This window comes from Hypanus sabinus, unplaced genomic scaffold, assembly GCF_030144855.1.
Source record: "Hypanus sabinus isolate sHypSab1 unplaced genomic scaffold, sHypSab1.hap1 scaffold_625, whole genome shotgun sequence".
Classification (NCBI taxonomy): domain Eukaryota; kingdom Metazoa; phylum Chordata; class Chondrichthyes; order Myliobatiformes; family Dasyatidae; genus Hypanus; species Hypanus sabinus.
This window is the reverse complement of record NW_026781481.1, coordinates 260,916-285,287: the sequence shown is the minus strand read 5'-3', so window position 1 is coordinate 285,287 and position 24,372 is coordinate 260,916. Positions and strand designations below refer to the sequence as shown.

The 24,372-nt window shown below is 41.2% G+C and overlaps 1 protein-coding gene across 1 annotated transcript; it reads left to right on the top strand.

Annotated features, from left to right (window-relative positions):
- Positions 1-7,643: 7,643 nt before the first annotated feature.
- LOC132389683 (N-acetyllactosaminide beta-1,3-N-acetylglucosaminyltransferase 3-like) lies at positions 7,644-8,798 on the top strand. Its single transcript, XM_059962234.1, has one exon. It carries the CDS (start codon positions 7,644-7,646, stop codon positions 8,796-8,798), a length of 1,155 nt encoding a protein of 384 aa, XP_059818217.1.
- Positions 8,799-24,372: the final 15,574 nt, after the last annotated feature.

Here is a 24,372-nt window from a genome sequence, read left to right as displayed (position 1 = left end):
TTATATTTATTTCTTAATTGATCAACCGACATCAATATACCTCGTTCAAAACAATCACCTATATATTTAATCCCCTTTTGGAACCAATTATATAAAAGTTTATTATCCATTGTAAAAGGAATAAGCCTATTTTGAATTAAAGTTCTTATTGCTAATAAAGATTTCTTTATATCGTCCATATTTACCTTATTCCATAAATCAATCAAGTGTCTTAATATAGGAGATTTTTTCCCCTTATCCATTTGGATTCCCATTTATATATAAAATCATCTGGTATGTTTTCTCCTATCTTATCTAATTCTATTCTAATCCATGCTGGCTTTTCTTCATCAAAAAAGACGCAATAAATCTAAGTTGATTTGCTTTAGAATAATTCTTAAAATTTGCAATTTGTAACCCTTCTAAATCAAATATACATGTCAATTTTTCCAACGATATTCTTGACTTCTTTCCTTTCCAAAGAAATTTCCTTACATATCTATTCAGTTCTTGAAAAACTTCTGAGGTAATTGTATTGGTAAAGTTTGGAATAAATATTGCAATCTAGGAAATATATTCATTTTTTCAGCATTAACTCTACCTATTAATGTTATTGGTAACATAATCCATTTATCAAGATCCTCTTTTATTTTTTTATTAATGGTAAATAATTTTGTTCATATAATTTTTTTACATCATTATCAACGCTAATACCTATATATTTTATCCCATTTATTACCATCGAAATTGAGTTACTAATCGACATTGATTATAATTTCCTTTGGTAAGGGGTAAAATTTCACTTTTATCCCAATTTACTTTATACCCTGATACCCATATTCTTTCAATCTAAAAGATAATCTTTGCAAAGATTGCAATGGGTTTGATAAATAAATCAAAACATCATTAGCAAATAAATTAATCTTATATTCTTCTTTATTAACTCTAAAGCCCCCAATGTCTGAATCTGTTCTAATTAATTCAGCTAATGGTACTATTGCCAATCCAAATAAAGCAGGTGATAATGGGCAGCCTAGTTGACCTCGTTAAGCAAAATGGTGTTGAAATCTGACCATTTGTAACTACTTTAGCTTGAGGATTAGGATTTCAGGTTTAAATGCATTGTATAAAAGATTTTCCTAACTCATATTTTTCCAATACCTTAAATAAAAAATCTCATTCCAATCTATTAAATTCCTTTTCTACATCCAAAGCAACTGCCACACTCATTTTCTCTCTTTTTTGTGCCAAATGAATTATACTAAGTAACTGGCTTATATTATCCATTGATTGTCTGTTTTTAATAAAACCTGTTTATACATATGTATTAATTTTGGTAAATATTTAGATATTCCTTTAGATAAAATTTTGCTATTATTTTATAATCTGTATTCAACAAAGAAGTGGGCCTATATGATGTTGGGTTTAAAGGATCTCTATCTTTTTTTGGCAGAACAGTTATAATCGTTGTTAAAACTGCATTCTTTCCACGATATATTTCTTCCATAAAAGGAGGAATTAATCAATCTTTAAACCTTTTATAAAATTCAGGAGGAAAACCGTCTTCTCCTGGGGATTTATTACTCTGAAGTGATCCTAAAGCTTCTTCAACCTCTTTTAATGTAAAGGGCATATCTAATCCTTTCTGTTCCTCCAAATATAATTTTGGAAGGGTTATTTAAGATAAAAATGTATCTATCTCAGTAATCGTATTTTGTGATTCTGATTGATATAGTTCAGTATAATTTTATTTTAGTTTCATTAATTTGTAAGTGACCTTATACACACTTGTTCTAATTGCATTTATTGTTTTAGAAGCCTGTTCTGTTTTCAACTGCCAAGCAAGAATCTTATGAGATCTTTCACCTAATTCATAATATTTCTGTTTAGTTCTGATAATTACTTTTTCTGTACGATATGTCTGGTGTATTATATTGTAGTTTTTTTTATTTAAAATTGTCTTCGTTTTTCTTCAGTCATATATCTTTGAGATTCTTTTTCTAACTTTATGATATCTTTTTCTAATTGATCTATTTCTGCCAAATATTCCTTCTTAATTTTAGAGGTATAACTTATAATCTGACACCTTAAATATGCTTTCATCGCTTCCCATAATACAATTTTTTCCTGAACTGAATGTAATTTTGTATTAAAAAATTTGAATCTGTTTTTTCATAAAATCACAAAAGTCTTGACGTTTTAATAAAATTGAATTAAATCTTCATCAAGAGATCGATTTCTCCTTATCCATCATTATCATTATTATCAAGGGGAATTATTGCTTTATATTCCACACTTTTCACTCTATCTTGAATATTTTTTGAAAATAAAAAAAATCAACCCTTTAGTAAGTTTTATGTCTGTTTGAATAAAATGAATAATCTCTTTCTCTTGGATTATTTGTTCTCCATATATCAATCAGGTTTAAATCTTTCATTTATAATAAAGTTAGTTTTATTACGTTTGATTTTGTAGCAACTTTAGTTGACCTATCCAAAACTGGATCTAAACAAAAATTAAAAGCTCCACCTATTAATATTTTATCATGTGCATCAGCCAAGTTCAAAAAAAACTTCTTGTATGAATTTTACATCATTTTCATTGGGGGCATAAATGTTTATACAAGTCCATAATTCTGAAAAAAATTGACAATGTATAATCACATATCTCCCCACAGAATCAATTACTACATTTTATATTTTAATTGGTAAAGATTTATTAACCAAAATTGCAACTCCTCTCGATTTTGAATTAAATGAAGCTGCAATGACATTTGCAACCCAATCTCTCTTTAATTTCTTATGTTCTGTTTCTGTTAAATGTGTTTCTTGTAAAAAAGCTATACCTCCTTTCATTTTCTTAATATATGTTAAAACTCTTTTTCTTTTCACAGGTCCATTAAGTGCATTAACATTAAAACTTAAAAAAATTAAGTAAATTAATCATTCATAATACATTGGGAACTCTTTGAAATTCTCCATGTTGCTATGAGTCTCTCCCCAACCAACCAGGCAAAAAAGAAGACAAATAGAAGAAAGGTAACTTATATATAAGGAAAAAACCCAAAATACTCCCTCACTAATGTTGCGAATAAAACGAACACAACATTACTCCCTCCCCTCCACTTACGGGTCATGGCAATCGCCATGATTGTACAAGTGAAACTCGCAGCCATCGATCAGGAGCTCCTCCAAATCCCTCGCAAAAAAAAAGAAAATATATTCGTGAAGAAACAAAAGAAAATAATTAATGTCTCTGCTCCCAATTCATACTCAACTATTTTTTCCCTTATAAATGTCTGTCAAGTCCAACCTTGTTTCATTCTTCATCATTAGTCCACTTCATTTCTATAATTCTTTACTCCTCTTCGTGACATCAGGTAATTCTTATACAAGTTTCTCTGCTTTCCGGTAGTCAACGAAAAATCTTCTTTCTTTGTTATCCAGGAAAATTATCAATTTTGCTGGGTAGCTCAATAAAAATTTATAGCCCTTTTCCCAGAAATATTTTTGCACTGGATTAAATTCCTTCCGCCTCTTCAGAAGATCGTAACTTATGTCCGGATAAAAAAAAAAACTTTTATCTTCTATTATCAATGGCCCATTTCTCTTTTTAGCACCTTGAGTAGCTGCCTTCAAGATCACTTCTTTACCTTGCTCCCTTAAGCATTTTATCAAAATTGATCTCGGATTTTGATCTTGCTGAGGTCTTGGTCTTAAAGCTCTTTGTGCTCTTTCAATTTCAATGACTTGGCTTCCTTCTTTCATTTCCAAAATTTTCGGAATCCATTCTTGAAAGAATTTTCTTGGATTTTCTTCCTCTGTACCCTCCATAAGACCAACAATTTTGATATTATTTCGTGCACTTGAGTTTTCAAGCGCATCTATTTTTTCCAACATCCGTTTTCTTTTTATTGTCCAGGCGAGATTATTGTCTTGGATCTTATCTATTCTTTCAGTATTTTCTTCCACTTTTACTTCCTTTTCTTCAACTTTATTATCCATCTGCTTTTGTTTTTCCACCACATTATCGAGTGTGTTCTTCATCCTTCTTATAGCTTTTAATTCATTTATAATATATATCAGGATATCTTTTATGACTCCTTTAATCTCCATTATCTTTTCCTCTTCTTCTTCCTCTGAATTTCCCAAGGAGTCTGACTCCACTTCCGATACACTTCCAGGTTCACTTCTAGCCGTAGTTGGAATTTGTAGTTTTGTTACTTTTGCTGATATCTGTTCATGCACACTTGTTTCTTCGCGCATGCATTGTTCTTGCCGTTTCATTTAGAGACCGCCGACGTTGCTGCAAATTCCTGTCCCGCATCAACAGAAGTGCCATGCACTTCGCCGGGAGGAGATCCAACTTGAGTCCGAGGCTTCGCCGATACGGTTAGGCCTTTTCCCACGCCGATTTGCGCAGTCTTCGAAGTAGTAGCTTTCTTCTGTTTCGGTTTTGGAGCCATATCAGAAGATAATACTGAGTTATTTATAAATAGTTTCTAGTAGATATTTGTTAACTCTTCTTCATTTAAACCTTATTTCATTACTTTTTACGAGGGAGCTGGATTCCCAACGTCTTGATCCTACGGCAGCACGCGACGTCCGCAGATCTTACTGAATTTTTGAAGAGGTTACGAGGAAAGTTGATGAGGGTAAAGCAGTGGAGGTTGTCTATATGGAGTTCACTAAGGCCTTTGACAAGGTTCTACACGGATGGTTAGTTAGGAAGTTTCAATCTTTAAGTATTAATATTGAAGTAGTAAAATGGATTCAACAGTGGCTGGATGGGAGATGCCAGAAAGTAGTGGTGGATAACTCTTTGTCAGGTTGGAGGCCGGTGACTAGTGGTGTGCGGCAGGGATATGTACTGGGTCCAGTGTTGTTTGTCATATACATAAATGACCTGGATGATGGCGTGGTAAATTGGATTAGTAAGTATGCTGATGATACTAAGATAGGTGGCGTTGTGGATAATGACGTAGGTTTTCAAAGCTGACAGAGAGATTTAGGCCAGTTCGAAGAGTAGACTGAAAGATGGCAAATGGAGTTTAATACTGATAAGTGTGAGGTGCTACATTTTGTTAGGACTATTCAAAATAGGACAATCATGTTAAATGTTAGGGCATTGAGGAATGCAGTAGAACAGGGTGATCTAGGAATAATGGTGCATAGTTCCCTGAAGGTGGAATCTCGTGGATCGGGTGGTGAAGAAAGCTTTTGGTATGCTGGCCTTTATAAATCACAGCATTGAGTATAGGAGTTGGGCTGTAATGCTAAAATTGTACAAGGCATTGCTGAGTCCAAATTTAGAGTATTGTGTACAGTTCTGGTCACCGAATTATAGGAAAGCAGTCAACAAAATAGAGTACAGAGAAGATTTACTAGAATGTTACCTGGGTTTCAGCACCAAAGTTACAGAGAAAGGTTGAACAAGTTAGATCTTTACTCTTTGGAGCTTAGAAGGTTGAATGAGGACTTGATAGAGGTATATAAAATTATGAAGGGGGTAGATAGAGTTGACGTGGATAGGCTTTTTTCCCATTGAGAGTAGTGGAGATTCAAACAAGAGGACATGAGTTGAGAGTTTGGGGGGTAAAAGTTTAGGTTTAACACGCCGGGGAACTTCTTTACTCGGAGAGTAGTAGCTGTGTGGAACAAGGTGGCAGTAGAAGTGGTAGAGGCAGGTTCGATATTGTCATTTAAAAAAAATTGGACAGGAACATGGACAGGAAAGGAATGGGGGGTTATGGGCTAAGAGCCGATCGGTGGGACTACGTGAGAGTATGCATTCGACACGGACTAGAAGGGCTGAGATGGCCTGTTTCCGTGCTGTAATTGTTATATGGTTATATGTGAGGTGATGGACATTCAGATGAAGTAGAACTTGTACAGTGAATGGCAAGGCACTGACAAGTGCATAGTTTACTAAAAGACAGGATTGTGAGAAAAAAAAAAGCGTTTAGCATGCTTGCCTTTATCAGCTATGGCGTAGAGTGTAGGAGCGGGGGATTATTTGCAGTAATATAATTTGTTGTGAGACCACTTTTGGAATATTATCTACAATTTTGCTTACCCTGTTATAGGAAGGACGCTGTCAAGTTGGAGAGGGTGCAGAAGAAATTTACGAGGATGCTTTCTGGACTAGAGGGTCTGGGTTACAGTGAGGCTGGCCATGCTGGACCTTTATTCCTTGGAGAATGAGAGGTGACCTCAGAAGTTTAAAATCATAAGGGGTATTGATAAGGTAGATCGTCATTATTGGAGAGTTGGAGAGCACGAAATGAAAAGCCACAGAGAGAGGAGAGGAGGGGAAAAATTGAAAAGAGACCTTGGGGACAACCTCTGTACACTGAGGACAGTGAGTACCCGGAAGAAGGTACCAGAGGAAGTGGTTGAAGTGGGTTCAACTGCAACATTTAACTGGCATTTGGACATGTACATGGCAGGGAGAGGCTTGGAGAGTTATGGACCAAACTAGGCATGTGCGACTAGCAGGGAGGATGCTGTGGTTGGTATGGACCATTTGAGCCGAATGGCCTGCTTAGCCTGCATTACTCTCAGATTCCTTAATTCTAAAGTGACACAAGTTGCATCCCTGTGCAAATACTTTTACTTGTACACATCGTTCTGCTATCAGTCACTGGTGTCTTTTCAGGGCTCCTGGCATCCAAGGTTTTACACATACACATTATGGATCATGCTAACTATCTGCCCTGTTCTGCTGTGAGTTAAAATACAATGAAAATCAGATGTTTGCAGTAGCTATGCTAACACGTTACCTTCCCTGCACTGCCATATATTCAGTTACTAATCAATGGTCAATAATACATCATCTTCCATAGTATCAGTAACCTGTGAACTCAATCCGAATGGTGAGCGAGCTGGGACCTTGCTCTTCAGAGTAAAGGTGGGGGTGGGGAATTGGGGAGAGGTGATTTGATAGAGGCGTATAAGCTGGTAAGAGGCATAGATAGAATGGAGAGGCAACAACATTTTCCCAGGGTGGAAATGACTAATATGAGGGGGCATAATGTTAAGGTGATTAGAGAAAAGTATAGGGGTTTGTCAGAAGTAGTATTTTTTTAACAAAATGAAAATGGTGGTTGTATGGAATGCACAGCCTGGGTAGTGATAAGGGTAGATGCATCAGTGAGATTTAAGAGGCTTTTAGATAGACACATGGATGAAAAAAATGGACAGCCATTTGAGAGAGTAAGGATCAATTGATCTTGGAGCAGATTAAAAGTTCGGTGCAACATCATGGGCCAAAATCCCTGCATTGTGTTATATTGCTCTATGGCTTGCCCAGCTCAGTTTAAGCCCTGAGAGGAGTGACGAGAGCTGTGAAGCGAGGTGCAATAAACCCTTTGGAATCATATACCTTTAAGGCCCAGAAATAAACTATGTGATTTTCATTTTAATGACAGAGATGGTATCCTATAGGTAGATTTGTTTTTCTGCTGGGATGGAATGCATCAGGTCAATTAAACTTTCAGCAGCTTGTAGGGCTCTGCCTATTCCTTACCTCACCACCATTTTGGGGTCAATATTACAAAGCATTAGTGAACCTCATTACAGTCTAAACTTCCCATTCTTCTCAAGCATCATGTAAATGTAAAGTACTTTGAATTAATCCATATTTTTCTCTACTTCAGGTGAAAGATGAGCGGACATTGGCGATTCTATGAGAAAGTAGTGCTGGGTGTTGTTATTACTCTGAGATTGTTATTCGTGTTCTGGGATAATGGCCAACGTCGAGAGACTGATGTTGCAGAATCTGTTCATCGCAATGACCTGCCCAAGGTTGTTACTGCTGATGCAACTGAATCAGTGCTCAAGCCAAAGTGCCACGCGAACAGGACATTGCTGCACCTGTCCTCATTTCATCAAGAGAAAGAGCACATTAAAAACTTCTTGATGTATAAACACTGTCGAGAATTTGACATGATTCAAAATGTTCCAGACAAATGTGGTGGTGGAGAAGAATCTCAGAATGTCTTCCTGCTCCTGGTCATCAAATCTCACCCTTTCAACCAGGATCGGCGGGAAATGATAAGGAAGACCTGGGGCAGAGAACGCGAATCCAATGGGGTCCTAATTAAGAGAGTCTTTATTTCTGGTGTCTCTCCTGACCAAAAAGAAAGTAGGAAATTGAATCAGCTGTTAGCCATGGAAAACAGAGAACACAGAGATATCCTACAATGGGATTTATTGGATACCTTTTTCAACCTCACCCTCAAACAATACAAGTTGCTGCAGTGGGTCAGTGAATTTTGCCCCAGTGCTAAATTCATCTTCAATGGAGATGATGATGTCTTTGCCAATACCGATAACATGGTTGATTACTTGCTAGACATGAAGGTTCACCAACACCTGTTTGTGGGCCGTCTCATTTATGGGTTTGGACCCAAACGCCAGAAGTCGAGCAAGTATTATGTGCCAGAAATAGTGACCACCATCAAGTCGTACCCACCATACATTGGTGGAGCGGGCATACTTATGTCTGTGTATACAGCTCACATCATTTTCCACATAGCCCAAGCCCTTGAACTATACCCCATTGATGATGTATTTTTGGGGATGTGTCTGGCCAAGGCTGGACTAGCCCCACACTCCCATAGCGGATTTAGGACAGCTGGAGTCAGGGTTCCTTCAACCCAAGATGAATCTTTCAATCCTTGCTATTACCGTGAGTTGCTGCTAGTGCACCGTTTTCGGCCTTTCGAACTGCTACTGATGTGGGATGCGGTGCATGATGCCAATCTGAAGTGTGCTCGTGCTCCCCAGAAGTCTGCATCCACGGAAAGGACCACATGAGTCATGAGAGAATGTAGCAACTGTTGGAATGGAATGCAGTTTGTGCACATGTGTTAATCAGTTGTTTATGCAATGTAAGAGGTTTAATTCCTAACTTCTATTGGAGTATACATTAATTCATAAAGTTGGTGCCTTTCTACATTCTACTAATGTTTGAAAAGCTGTTAGGTGTCATCACTCAGCCTAATTATTACTGCAGCCATAATGACATTACAATATTGCCAGGAGCACCACAATTTAAGTCAATTGTAAAGTTATTCCAAGCGATCAGTCCTTGTTGCATTGCGTGCAGATGGGTACAGCATGTTCACTTGGGGCATTTGTATAATAAGCCACCAATAAAATTTTAGGTAACAGTTATTTCTGTGTATTTTCTTCTTGCCGTTTCTTACATGACACTTGCAAAATGTGAAAGAGACAAATGTATTTCTTGGACTGGAACTGTGAGAACAACAAAGAATCTAGATCTGAAATTGTCTCAGGGTTGGAGGAATGGAGAAACTTATGGTCATCGCTTCTGTACTCAAATGTCAGCCTGCATTGTGTCTGTGTAACTACATATCAAATAAAAGCACACACGCACGAGATGGCTTGAACTGGAGTATTTACATTGCAGAGAGGGAAAGAGATCAATGAACATGTGGGGACAACAGATCAATATGCATACATAGACGGCAGTCCATATGTAGTGCGAAGGGGAGTGGCATTAGATTTGGCAGGTGTCTTGTCTAAGACAATGTACTCGGTTGCCAGTGTCATGTTGCTGGTATTGACACGGTCATCACTGAGAGGTAAGTCCGGTAGCTTTCACTAGTGGCTAACCTGGACATCGGAAATCTGGAGAGGAGGGAACTTCAATAAGGCTCACTGTCCGAGGGGCAATAGAGCAATCGGTGACCAATCAACTAGCGGCCAATCGGCATTTGGGATTGATTAGTAAGAGCAAATTAAAGGAAGGTGGGAAAATCCCAGTGGCTGTCTTCTGAGTAGAAACATAGAAAACCTACAGCACAATATGGGCCCTCGGCCCTCAGAGCTGTGCCGAACATGTCCCTACCTTAGAACTATCTAGTCTTTACCCACAGCCCTCTTTTTCAAAGCATGTGACCGTCCAGGAGTCTCTTAAAAGATCGTATCTTTTCCGCCTCCAGCACCGCCACCGGCAGCTCATTCCACGCACTCACCTCTCTCTGTGTAAAAAAAAACTTATCCCTGACATATCCTCTGTACTTACTTCCAAGCACCTTAAACTATGCCCTCTCATTCTAGCCATTTCAGCCCTGGGGAAAGTCTCTGACTGTCCACACTATCAAGGCCTCTATCAGGCGACCTGTCATCCTCCATCGCTCCGAGAAAAGGCCGAGTTCACTCAACCTATTCTCATAAGGCATGCTTCCCAATTCAGACAACATCCTTGTAAATCTCCTCTGCACCCTTTCTATGGTTTCCATGTCCTTTCTGTAGTGAGGCAACTATACCTGAGCACAGTACTCCAAGTGGGATCCAATCAGGATCCTATATAGATGCAACATTGCCACTCAGCTCTTATACTCAATCCCACAATTGGTGAAGGCCAATGCACTATATGCCAACTTAACCACAGAGTCAACCTATGTAGCAGCTTTGTGTGTTCTCTGGACTCGGAACCAGATCCCTCTGATCCTCCGCAACTGTCAAAAGTTTTGACTTTAATGCCATATTCTGCCATTATAGTGCAGGGACTGCGGTCTGCAGTCAGGTACTCATGATCACTCAGCATAATGTTGCACGAACATTATTAGCAAAACACTCCGACACAAGACGGGTTTCATTTTGTTACAGACAAAAATGCCAGTTTGGTACTACAAGTAAATTGCATTTCCACATTGGTGGAGAATTGTGCTGACATCCCTCGCTGTCTGTAAAAACTGTGACGAGATGCTGAGGTGTATTATATATGGACTGTGCCTTTATAAAGAGAGAGAGAGTTGGTGTACAGCGATTCAGAGAGAGAGAGACGGGGAGAGACCACCGAGCTCGTGAGTGCCATGGTTACGGAAGGGCGGAGCTATGTAATGGACAGCTGATGTTCAGCATGTTTGGGATATAGACAAGGTCAGCTGGCTTTTCAGACAGACACACTGACACACGGAAGACACGGAGGGTAATGCAGAAAGAATAGACGATGAACTTTCAGTGACCACGAAAGGTTGGGTTTTGATCGCAGTTTGGGAAAGGGGTGACCGGTGGAATGTTATCGGTGTGTTTAACCTTTGATAGCTTTACTGCGTGAAGGCGGTACTCTTTTGTGTGATCACAAAACTTTAACAGGACTTCGGAAGGCAACGGAAAGATCGACATCAGCTTACTTGGAAAACAAATCACCTCTCTCTCTCTCTCTCTCCTCAATTCTACTCAAAATATCACAAACTGAACAGACGTCATTCTTATACCATCGGAAGACTGTATCATTTACTACCTAAGCTGAAGAAGTTTGGGGTTTTATATTTACACACTTACATTTGCATAAACTCTGGTAACCTGTTTGATTTGTCTGGTTTTATATTACGAGATTACGTAGATACTGATAAGTAGTGTTCTGTTTGTAACAATACCAGACTCCAGGTGTGTTCCAATTCTGCTGGTTCTTTTAACCCGTTACTGGGCACGTAACAAACCCGTTCCAACCCCTACATCACGCCGCATTTCTGTAAACCCCTTTGACCCCTACCGCACTCGGCATCTGCGCAAAACCTCCATCATCCACCCTGGTGCACATAGACGACAGCAGACCCCAGAAAGATACTGTCGTGACAGATTGAATGGCTCACTGTTGGCCAGAAGAAACTACAGACTGATCAAGGGCGGGGACGCAGACAAACCAGTTCTCTCTGTTTTCTCCTATTTTGTGGGCTATGAACTGATTCTTGAACTGGAATAATTTAATCAGTGGAACAGAATGTGGACACAGGGAGCTTCAGGTAATGATCTGCTAAACCTGAGACCATTCTCAATCAAGCCGTCATGTATTACGTGAATGGCGTGGACTCTGAACTGATTCTTGACTCTGGGACAATCTAATCAGAGCAATAAACCAGAGACCATGCTCAGAGGAGAAGCTACTTGTTATGTAAAATGCCAGACATATCAAACAGGCAATCTGTTGTCTCGTTAGATCTGTCTGGGTTGCCTCATTTAACTGGTTTGGACCGGTCAGGGTGTAAAGATACGATTACACAAGGCTGGGCTGGGCAGAGCCAGGTACAATATGTTGGTTGTAGCTCTGTACAATGACCAGTAACCAGGTGACCCAGGTAGGTCAGGTGACCTTGAGCCAATGGTTCAACTGATGAGGAACAATATAAGATTCTGGAGCTCTTATGGATCGTTATTGCATGAGAGGATGGAAACATTTAAGAGATGATTGGGGAAGTCAACGGATGTGAGGGATATGTCAGCGGTGCCTCACAAACTACCAGGAGAAGCAGAATATTCTTCAAGTAGGGATAAACTTTAATTTGCAAACCAAAGCTAGACAGTCATTGAGCTCGTCCCTGATTGCCCACACATCCTTGTACATAGCATTTTTTATAGCAATCTCCTGGTTTAATTGCATTAACATATCCAATCAGTCTATAGTTGCGTATCACAAGTACATCCGCCACTATTGTTTCTACATCTCTTAGCTACCTCTCATTAACACACCATTGTCTTCTACATTCTCAAGATTTCATTCTCCTACTAAATTCGGTACATGCATAGCAAATAGCAAACTGAGAATACATAATCTACATCTCTACATAGGGTCTTACACAGAGAAAGAAGACTAAGAGTCCGCACACAAAAGCCCCAATAAACTCAAGCACTTATTCCCAAATCTTGGGTTAAAGTATAATTTTCTGCGCCGAGACCTCAAAGTATTCGTTCCCTGTTACCCTGGGCCGCTGAGCCAAAGACCTGTTCCCTTTCTACCTGAAACAGGGAAAAAGGCTCAGAAGCCCTTACAATCTACTCCCACACTGTCGTTTTGCTCTTGTTCATCCTGCAGGTGTTGCAGGCTGTAACGATATATTTTCGGTGTTTCTTTCTCCACTAAGCTTGCTTCAGTAATTGCCACGAGCATCAGAAATTGTTTGGTTGCAGCACGCACTACAAGAGATTTGAGACAAGGAAGAAAACAGCACAGCACAAGCACACAGCTCAACAATACAATACTGAGTTATTGCCATTTTAGTCAGCCATGCTCCCCATCCTCCGAGTCTACTTTCTAACCAGTCAAAAAACTGATGTCCGGACCCTGCGTTCTGTTTAACTTCCTATCTTAGACTTTTCAACTTATACGTTGCCTTAGTAAACGATCCTTCTGGAATAGTGTTATTTGGTATAAAAGTACAGCACTTCTCTCCAAACATCACACAAACTCCTCCTTTTTCTGCCAACAGGCAGTCCAATGCTTTCAGGGTTCCATTAATTCTCTCTACTATGCCCTGCGACTGAGAGTAGTATACACATCCAAATCTTTGCTTTATCCTCAGTGCTTGTAGTACCAATTTGACCACTTTCTGGATAAAAGCTGATCCATTGTCTGAGCTAACTTCTGTAGGTATTCCAAACGTTGGGATCACTTCATTTGTCAGAAATGTTACCACTGTCTTTGCCCCTTGATCTCTTGACGGTACCGCCTCCACCCATCTGCTAAATCGATCAATTAATACCAACATGTATCTTTTCCCTCTCACTGTCTTTATCGTGTCTACGTAATCGATCACTAGATGTTTAAATGATCCTTCAGGTACAAGAATGTGACCTATTGGGGTTGTAATTCCTTTCCGAACATTATTCTGTTCGCATACCTCGCACTGTGACAAGACAACGTCCACTGAAGCCTGTAAATAAGGTGACCAAAAACCATCCTTTATTTTCTTTATCACTTCCCCCCTTGCTCAATAGTCCATCCCATGCGCTTCTGAAATCAGAATCGTCAGTAGAGTGGTGGGCGCTACCAACAAACCGTCTTCCATGCTCCACAAGCCTTCTGGGTTCTGCTTGGCTCCCTTTCCGTCTCCACATTGTCTGTTCTACCAAAGTTGCCTTACCTTGTATTTCAATTAGGTCCTCTACCTCAGGTTCTGGAGTTAGGCTTACCTGGGTGGCAATGACAGCTGATGTACATCCAGACGCCTTTCTGGCTGCCTCGTCCACAGCTTGATTTCCCTTTGTTATTACATCATTTCCCTTTTTATGTGCCTGGCATTTTACTCTAGCCAATGCTTTAGGATTCATTATGGCTTTTATTAAGTCTAGAATTTGCTGACGATGTTGTATGGGATCCCCATTACTTTTCTTAAAAACCTCTCTGCTTCCACACTGCCCCGAACAAATGGCATACTCCATGAGCATATGCCGAATCAGTATAGATGTCTACTTTCTCACCTTCCATCATTTCACATGCAGCTGTCAGGGCTTTGATTTCCGCTAGTTGGGCGGAACACGGTTGGGGACAGGACTCCATCCTAATAATCTTATAGCTCGACTGATCCTGCTGCACTACTGAGAACCCTGCATGATTTCCATCATGATCCCTTTAACAAGAGCCATCTACGAACAGAACCTTTTTATCTGCATCCTCTAGTGGTTCTGACCGTAAATCTGCTTTCAATTTGGCAAATGTCATCGTCTTCCCTACACAATCATGGGGTTCTCCATCATAGCCCAAAGGGACAAAATCAGCTATATTACTGGGAGTACATCTGTGTATAATTATGTCTGGAAATTTCAATAGCATCTGATACGCTGCCATCCTGGCTGGCGTCAGCAGAAATTTCCCTCTTTCCAGCAATTCTGCTGCTTTGTGGTGTGTGTACAGAGTCACAGGATAGCCCAGGGTTACTGATGATGTCTTTCCATATGCATAGTACAGCACCGCCAATCCCTGATAACAGGGTGGATACCCCTGAGCCACCTCATCTAGTCTCGTACTGTAGTATGCTATCGGCTGCTTTCCTTTTCCTGTGCCTCTCTCCTGTGTTAGAACCGCTGTGACATAGCCCTCCTGTCGGTTGGATACATACAAATGAAAAACCTTCTCGTAGTCAGGCAAAGCTAATGTTGGTGCTGACTGCAATTCCTGCTTAATAGCATTGAAAGCTATCTACGCCTCTCCATTCCACTGTAAGCCGTTCTTCAAATTTGTATGTCCTGCTTCTTTCATGATCTTTCTCAAAGGTGCCACAGTCTCAGCATATTCTCCTATCCAATCTGAGCTGTAACCTGCCATTCCCAAAAACGTCATCATCTGCCCTACAGTCTGGGGTATTTGGGCCTTAGTTATTGCCTCAATCTGATCTGGTGCTATCGCCTTCACTCCCTTGGATATTATCCTGCCTAAGTATTCCACTTGCTGCGTGCAAAACTGCAGTTTCTTCTTGGATACTGTATGTCCTCCGTGCGCCAGCTTCTCTAACAGTGTTAAAGTGTCCTGCTCACACTGTTCCTTACTGTGGGAGAAAATCAGCAGGTCATCCACATACTGTAACAACGAACTTTCCAATGGCATGCCCTCTGGGTCTGCCTTCAACACCTGATTAAAAATGTGTGGTGAATGCTTAAATCCTTGCGGCATTCTGGTATAGGTATACTGAGCACCTCTGTAAGTAAATGCAAACAGATACTGACACTGGTCGGCTCGAGGAATGCTGAAGAAAGCCGAACATTAATCAATCACTGCAAAGTAACTTGCTTCTGGTGGAACATTAGTCAAAAGCGTTTGTGGGTTGGGGACTACCGCTGGCCAGTCCTCTACCACATCATTTACCGCCCGCAAATCATGCACCAATCTCCACTTAGATTTATCTGGTTTTAAGACCAGCAACGGGGTATTGCATGGACTGTTTGTTCTTTTAAGTACCCCTATTTCAAGCAGCCCCTGTACTGTCGATGCTATTCCCTCTTCTGCTTCTGGTCTTAGAGGGTATTGTGGTCTCCTGGGTGGAATTGCTCCCCTTTTCAGCCTTATTTCCACCGGACTAGCTGTTTTTATTTTCCCTACGTCCGTGTCATGGTGTGACAACAGAATAGACGGCAACTTATCTAACCTTCTTTCTTTCTGCTGGCCTCTTTCCTTTCCCAGCAAGGGCAGGTGTGGTTGCGGAGTTATTTCGACCTCTCTCACTGTCCCTAACATATCTACACTTACCATTATTTTAATGCAATTGTTGACTTCTGATATCCACACCTCTGGCGTGATTTTCCTCCACACTGTGACGGTTTCAGCACTCTTACCTAAGGGTCCTAAGTCTTTAGACTGATATCCCTTGTTTACCAACAACGTTACGTGGGTCGCAGCCTCCGGTATCCTGTACCATTTTTCTAAAAAGGTGTTCCACTTAACTTGTAAAGCTGCTTCTTGCTTTCCAATTATCACAGCCTCCCCTTCCAGGTGCTTTGGGGTACATGCCTCCAGGTGCCATCTCTCCTCTAACTCCCTGTTCTGAGTCTCGTCAAAAATCACTGTACAATGTAGCTCAGATTTGGGCATTACAGCCCTGGGTAATATAGCCTGCACGCCCTTTTTCCATTTTTCCCAGGTTCCCTGAATCTGATCTGCGATGTCTCCTATCCAAAAGACATTAGCCTTCCTGCCTTCTCGCACTATCAATTGAGCTCCTGCTCTTTCCACACAGCCCATTTCTGGTGCATTCTAATTTTAGTTCCAGTTTCAATAAGGCATCTCTGCCTAACGAATTAATCGGATTTCCTTTAAATACTAGCACCGGCAAAGCCATTCCTTTATTTCCCATTCTCAACTGCACTGGAAACGTGCAATGTGTCAACTGTGTTTTCACCGAGAAACCTACCATCTTAATAAACTTTCCTGACATTGGAAGGTGAAGGACATACTGTGACTGTACATAAGTGTACGGGGCTCCAGTATCTATCATCATTGGTGTCAATTGTCCTTCTAACATAACCTGAACAATGGGTTCCTCGTCTGCCTCCTTTGTTATCATTGGCTAATGTCCCTTCCCACTCGAGTTCTCGGGGCACCCCTAATATCTCGCATAGGAGTTCACAGGTCCGCTTTGGCCGGTGGGGGCTGGTCCTTGGCTAAACTTTAGCTCCCTTCTTATCGGTTCCTGCTGGTGTGTGACAGGCCATGTGTAAACGGACAATCTCTTCTCATGTGACCTGGCGGATTACACCCCCAGCACAATCTCTCTACCTCTCTTTCCCCCTGTTTCCTCACTGGTCCCCTCTTCCCATAGCTCGTCTCTCCCCCTCCTTGGGACTTCCAGTCCTGTCTGGGCTGTTTGAATTTATTCTGTTCCAGATAGGGCATTTGTGGGAATGCTCCTCCAAAGACAATTATTGGCATGGGGTTTTCCAGCCCTTGTCTTACAGTATGATCGGTTCCTCCATATAGCGGTGCTTCATCCAGTTCGATGGCTGTACTCGAACCAGTGGTTGCTGGCCGCAGCTTTTTGCTTTTCTCTTTTTCCTTCTTTCTAGGTTCTTCGAGCTGCATTTGTATTAACTTTCTTTGCACCTCTTCCTGCTGCTCAGCCAACCTTCGTTTGTTTTTCCGGTATTTCTCAAACTCATGGACTACGTGGTCTCTAAATTCTTGCGGGGTCATTGACGTCAGCCCAACCACTTCCTCCAGTTTGTATTTTACTTGTGGAGGCATTGTATCCAAAGTGCTATGTCGGGACAGTGTGGTGATAAATAACCTATTTTCCACCTCTTGTTCAGTCTCCAGTCTCCACCTTTTCAACTGGTTTTCTATGTAGGCTGCTGGGTTATTAGTGTCTCACAGTGGATCCGCCTTTAAGGCTTTGGGGTCCACTTAGGGTGGATAAAGCTTCCTAGGGGGCTGCCGTACCCTCTGCCTCACTCTGTCAAACTGTCTCCATCAGTTCTCGGGTCGTTCGAGTTCACTATGCCAGCCATTTCCATTAGTTCGTTAAATCTGGAGGTTCCTATCAACCTTATCAATAGTGCCTTCAAATCTCCCATAGCCAATAATCGTCCCGCTGTTTCTTCTTCAGGCTCTAATCCATTTCCGTGCTCCTTCATGTAGACTGGGCAGAGTGTTTCTTAGCCCTTCTAGGTCTTGGGATCCCCAAGGGATATACTGCACTTGTCCTGATTCTTTAACTAACAAAGGCATCATTCTTCCTCCTTCTTCCCACCTGCCCTGGCTCTCCTCCTCGCCAGACTCCCCATCTGTCTCAGGGTATGTCTTTACTGCCTCCCGCACAAATGTCTCCGGGGTCCTCATCTTCCCTCGGTCTTCCTATGGAGTCCTTCCTTTCTGTCTTGATTCAATACTTGGTTGGCCCCTGGAGTATTTTGCGCATCTCCTCTGGCAATCCCCTCTCAGTAACTTATTTGGCTCTCTCTCTCCACTTCCGCAAGTAACTACCCGACCGCCTCCTTCTGCTCTCCTAGGCTTCTGCCTCCTACCTCTTCCCCACAAATTCTTGCATCCTCTCTCTCTCTCCACTTAACTCTTGCTCCTCCAATGAGTCACCTTCTCTTTTTTCCTGTCTGTGTCAGTACACCTGTGGCGGGGACTCCTCATGATCCTTACTCGTGCTTGATTCCCACTTCTTCTTGAATGCCTCATTTCTTCCTGTCCTGATGAGCCACTTTCTTTTCTAGTCTGTTTATTTCTATAGTATAACCGCTACTCCTCATACTCCTTTTCCTCTCTCAAGTATTTCACCTGTTCAATCTCTTCTTCCATTTCTCTCTTTGCCTGTTCCATCTTTATCCTTTCTGCCTGTATCTCCTTCCATATCGCCGCTTTTTCCTTCTCGTATTGTTTTTTTTTTCCTCCTCATTATCCCAAACTTGTACTTCTTCCTGCATGTTTACTGTTCTCGTCAGCAGGGGGCACTGCTTAGGGGTTCCTTCCTCATTATAGGGAGGGGGCTTTACTGTTTCTTTCGCATTCGGGTACGGAGCTGAAGCCAGCTTCTCACTGTACCTTTCTCTCTCTCTAACAGGTTGTTTCTCCAGCACCTCAAGTGTCTTCCTCGCTTGTAATCCATATTCTACTTGTCCTCCTCAGCCTTTCTCCCTTCATTCTGAAGAGTTTTAGCACTTCCATTTCTCGTTCTCTTTTTTGCCCTCTTTTCTTAGATTTATCTTTTGGTTTGTAATTTCTAATTAATCCCTCCATTTCTTCCCACAAACTTACATCAAATGTTCCTTCTCTTGGCCACTTTGTGACGAGGTTTTTGGTTCTTTTTTCCCATTTTTCTGAAGTTTTTGTGATCTCATATATATTTATCGGGAATTTTTTGCTCAGAATCTCTACTGCCGTTCCTTTACCTCTCATGTTATTCTCTCTTTTTAAGGTATTTCAGAGATTCACATTTTATTTATTGGATAATATTATTTACTCTAATTCTATGCCTAGTCTATCGTCTATCTACCAGCGCTTTAAACTATATATTGGACTGTCCTTGTTTCCTATTCTGTTCTGCCCGTACAGACCTCTATTCAGAGCGGTATCCACAGAACTTGCTCTTTGCACCTCGTCTACTCAGACCCTTATCTCTTAAGGCGGTATCCACGAGGATTTTCTCTGTTTTCCCTTTCCTTGCCCGTTCAGACCTTCGTCTTATACGAAGCGGTATCCACAGAGATCCACACAAACACTACGTGGTATTTTTCTTAACTCAACTTCTTATTAACTTATTTGTATTTACCCTCACTGCAGTGTTCTTGATCAATCCTCTGAGCCTCCTGTTGACCCCCAATTCTGCCAGATTCTTTGGACCGGAGAGACCCTGCGGCAGTGGTTCCACACTTCTGAAACTCCAAGACCTCCCCAAAACCAACAGAATTCTTAGTCCAAATTGTCGCAAAAAGCGCTTACCTTTTGTTTTGCTGCACCCTTTATTCTTGTGGGGGTCCCGAGAGGACTGGGAAGCGTCCCCAATCTGTCTTTTCCTTTCCGCGGGTCTCTTTCCGGTCCCGTCACGGTCGCCAATTTTGTCGTGGTTTCTTGTGCCCCACAAACGCCCAGAAGATTCTTCAAAAAGTGTTAAACTTTAATTTGCAAATCAAAGCTGAGACAGTCATTGAGCTAGTCGCTGATTGCTCCCCGATCCTTGCACATAGCAGTTTTATAGCAATCTCCTAGTTTAGTTGCATTAGCATATCCAATTAGTCTATAGTTGCGTATCACAAGTGCATCCGCTACTATTGCATCTACCTCCTGACTTAATCATGTTCTAATCTACATCTCTTAGCTACCTCATTAACACACCATTGTCTTCTACATTCTTAAGATTTCATTCTCCTGCTAAATTGGTTACATGCATATCAAGTAGCAGACTCAGACTACATAATCTACATCTCTTAGCTTCCTCTTATTAACACACCATTGTCTTCTACATTCCTAAGACTTCATTCTCTAGCAAATAGCAAGTTGCAACATTTATACTCCAATAGGGTGAGGTCGGTGGCAGTAGGCAGTTTAAATATTTCCTCACTGACTGAACCGGCTGGAAACCCTGTTTCTGTGCAGTGGTTCCCTGTGGCTGACTGACTGTATATCTGGGTTAGAACTTCAGTGTCTCACAGCACTGACCAATCTAGACAGTCTTTGATACTGTTCGATCCCTCTGGCCTCGCACACACTAAAGCATGGAGACTGAGTTAATGGATGCTTATTGCATGAGAAGATGGAAACTTTTGAAGTTGTTTATTCTGCATTCCCCAATTGCCTGTGATGGTTTTGAAGGAAGATAAGTGTAAGCCTGGATATTTGCTTTGCTTTCGCTGCGATTTTACTTTGTGTAGGTTTATGTGTTTCATTTATCATTAATTTCAGATGGAGACACGGATTCCACACCGGCCATGTGGATTCAGGGTTAAATAGATCGAAATATCAGCGTATCGACACTCGATACGATAAAACCACAACTCAGAGGTAAATTGGCATTCAGATAAAATGGTGTGTACTTCAATTGGGAATTTTCAAATTGGCATTTTGCAAAGGCTGGATATCTTAATGAGCAGCAAAAGCTGCGGCTGAACACTTCGAAATGTTGGTTTTAAGTTGTAGTGCTTAGAAGTCAATGTAGCATTTGCCCTGTAATACGTAAATGACAGGTCAGTTTAGACAAGTGGAGGTACAGTCAATCGTTCAGCGATGTCCTTACGTCGTCAGTCCTAATTCCATAAATTATCCAGCTGCTGCTCAGTGTTCAGAATAAATCGACTATTTCCCTCAGCCCTATTTCAGCAGTTTAACTGCAAACTCGAAATAAAGTTATAAAGTGTACCGAAATTTCGACTCTGCAAGCGGAACACGGCGGCCGCTGTCTTCCATCCAGAATTCACTCTGTCTGCGACATCATCTGCCTTCTGTTAGTAAGCCAATTCTGAATCAACGCAGCCAGGTTTCCCTCGATCCCATGCCTCCTGACTTTCTGAATGAGTCCACTTTGGGGAACTGTTCAAATACTTGACCGTAATTAATGCACCCACATCGACTGATCTGATTCTTCTGTTTGTTTTATTTTCACTTTTTCAAATAATTCAATCTGACTCATAAAGGACAACATGCCATGTTTTCTGTCCTTAACCAGACTACGTTTCTCTAAATACTCATAAATTCCTTCTTCAATAATCCCCTCCAGTAGTTTACCCACTACTGATGTAAGACTCCCTGGATGGAACAGCTCGTCAGGAGGAAGAAAGGAAGATACTTAAGGTTTAGTATCAAATAGGGTTATGGCGAGTCACAATGTAGACAGAAAATAATTTAACAATGGACTTCAAAGTTAGAAGCGGAGTAAAGATGCACTAAGATAAGTGAAGAACAGGAGGAGATCTGAGAGAGTGTAGGCAGATCAGAGGTAAAAGCAGAAAACTTGTGTCTGGAGTCCAACGAGGCGGTGAAGCTCCTCACTGAATACATTGATCAATGTGAACACAGCGTCAAAAGGCAGATATGCTCGAACATGCCGACGCTGAAAAGAGGATGCGATGGAAACTTGGAAAGCATGATAGATGATTCCCCGATACCGGAAGGGATATACTCCAGGTAATAGATGATACCCCGATACCGGGAATGATATACTCCAGGTGATAGATGATTCCCCGATACCGGAAGGGATATACTCCAGTTGATAGATGATTCCCAGATGCCGGAAGGGATATACTCCAGGTAATTTTGGAAGGTGAGCTCAGATATTGTTGAGCTTTTGGACAGGATATTTGTGTCTTCGCTGGCCAAGGAAGTAGAACTAGGTGATTGGAGGGTGGAAAATGTTATTCATTTGTTGACGAAAAATAATAGGGATACTTCTTGGAGTTATTGACATTGCTGCGAATTGGGGCATGATACTTGTGGTCTCACTATCTACAGAAGTAGTACCGGAGGATTGGAGGGTGGCAAATGTTTTTTTCTTTGTTCCAAGAATTCCGTGAGGATTGTACTGAGATTCACAGGCCAGTGAGTCTTCCATCAGTTGTTGGCAAGCTATTCGAGAGGATTTTGAAGGAGGGAATCAATGAGTATCTCGGGAAACGTATTCTGATTGGGGATAGGCAGCATGGTTTTGTAATGGATGGTAATAATTTATGCCCATGACTGATTTCTTTGAAATTGAAAAAAAAAATACCGCTTAAGTCCGAGGTCGATGTGGGATGAATTAACTTTGTAAGGTGTTTGACCGGGCTCGGCATGGTCGGCACGTTCAGAAACTTAGATGGCTTTCTATCTTGGGAAACCTGGTTTCGTGGACACGGAATTAGCAAATTAGCAGATTAGATAATAATTGGACAGAATTCTGCCTGGAGGACAGGGACCAGCGATGTTCCGCAAGAAGGTATAAAGGTTAGTACAGTTTACCAGTTTATCTCGACTCTGCTGTTACAGTGCTCAGAGAGGCAGACTGTAATCTGTCCGTCCTGCAGCACTTGGATAATTCACTGATGTCAGCAAAATGGTGAATTTCAGGATGGGACCGCACGTTATACTGTATAATCTGTACGCCCGTTACATAGAACAGGGCAGATGCTACATTAACATCGTAACAACCTTTTCCAATGGAGGCCGCAAAGTCGACATTTAGCAGCATCTGGTGGAGCTATCCAAAGATATCGGATGATGCAGTATAACGTGCAGTTGCATTCTGAGATTCAGCGTTTATCTAAGTGCTGCAGGATGGTCAAATTAAAGTCTGACCAGGCAAGTGAACTAGCATTCCAAAATGCCAAAATCAAATTCCTAATTCGGTACAAATGCATTTATCCTAATACCAATTTCCCTTTGAATAGTGGGTTTATCATACATGGATACCTTTTTACCAGGATTCTACCTGGCCGGTGTGAAATCGGCGACTCCCTCTGAAATCAATAACAAGGTAGACAAGTAAAAGAACACAATATAAATACACACGTACATGCAAAACAAAGTGCAAACATGCGCTTTTCTACGTTCAAAACCGTTGTAGATAACTGGCGCATACAGAATAAACAGTTAAATACAAGGATGTAATCCCTTATTAAACATTCCTAGGACCAGAGGAAAGAAAGATCGGGGTGGTTGCGGCTAACATACACTAACACTTCATATAATTTCGGGAAGACCCACTCTCTGAAATTCAACTGAGTACCTGGAAATGCATTTCACTCAAAGAACCAGACTTTCCCAGACAGTCATACCCTGTGATAAAACAGAGGATTAATTCATACTTCCTGTTAATACAAACCTAACAAAGACACGACTGCTTTCCGTTCATTTACGACCGAATTACCTCTCCTTGTTTTTCTAGTGAACCCGCAAACTTCCTGTCCTCGTGCAATATTTTACAATCTCGATGCATTCACATTATAAACGTTTGCAGAACACGTCGTACCATTAAGTGTTGAACAGTTAACAACTAAGCAATAATTAGAATCTTTCAAACATTTAAGAAATCCTTTCCAGTTTCAAGCATATGGACGTTGGAGGCTATGTATCGTCTCAAGTTGATATTCAACAATTTAAAACATGCAGTCATCGATTCACCGAATCCCCAGCGACTTCCACGTCTTCTGACCTCTAAATTCCGCTCAAACATACGATGTAATTTAAATGAAAGTTTTGCGGTATAGAATCATGGTTAGCAATCCCCATAACCACCGCTGAATGAATATATATATTTAACAGGGTACTGGTCTCGGCCCGAAACGTCGACAGCGTTTCTCCCTAAAGATGTTGCAAGGCCTGTCGCGTTCCACCAGCATTTTGTGTGTGTTACTGGGAACATTTGCCTACCAAATCCGGTCCGGAACTATCGCCTTTATCACCTAATTAAAGGTATATTACTTTAGTGTGTGTCGTCCCTCATATACTCACGCCTGCACTTACTTCTTCAAACGCGATAACTTTGTACTGAGTACCCATGCTGAGTACTCCATACTCCATATTGAGTCACCACTCCGTAGGTGTAATGACAGACCGATGAAACATTACCATAGATTTTCTATGTTGTCAGTACTGCGACACACTAAAGTTCCGAACGAAATTTATGTGACTTCTGGCTCTGAAATGTCTCGATGTCATGTTGATTCATTATAGCGTTTG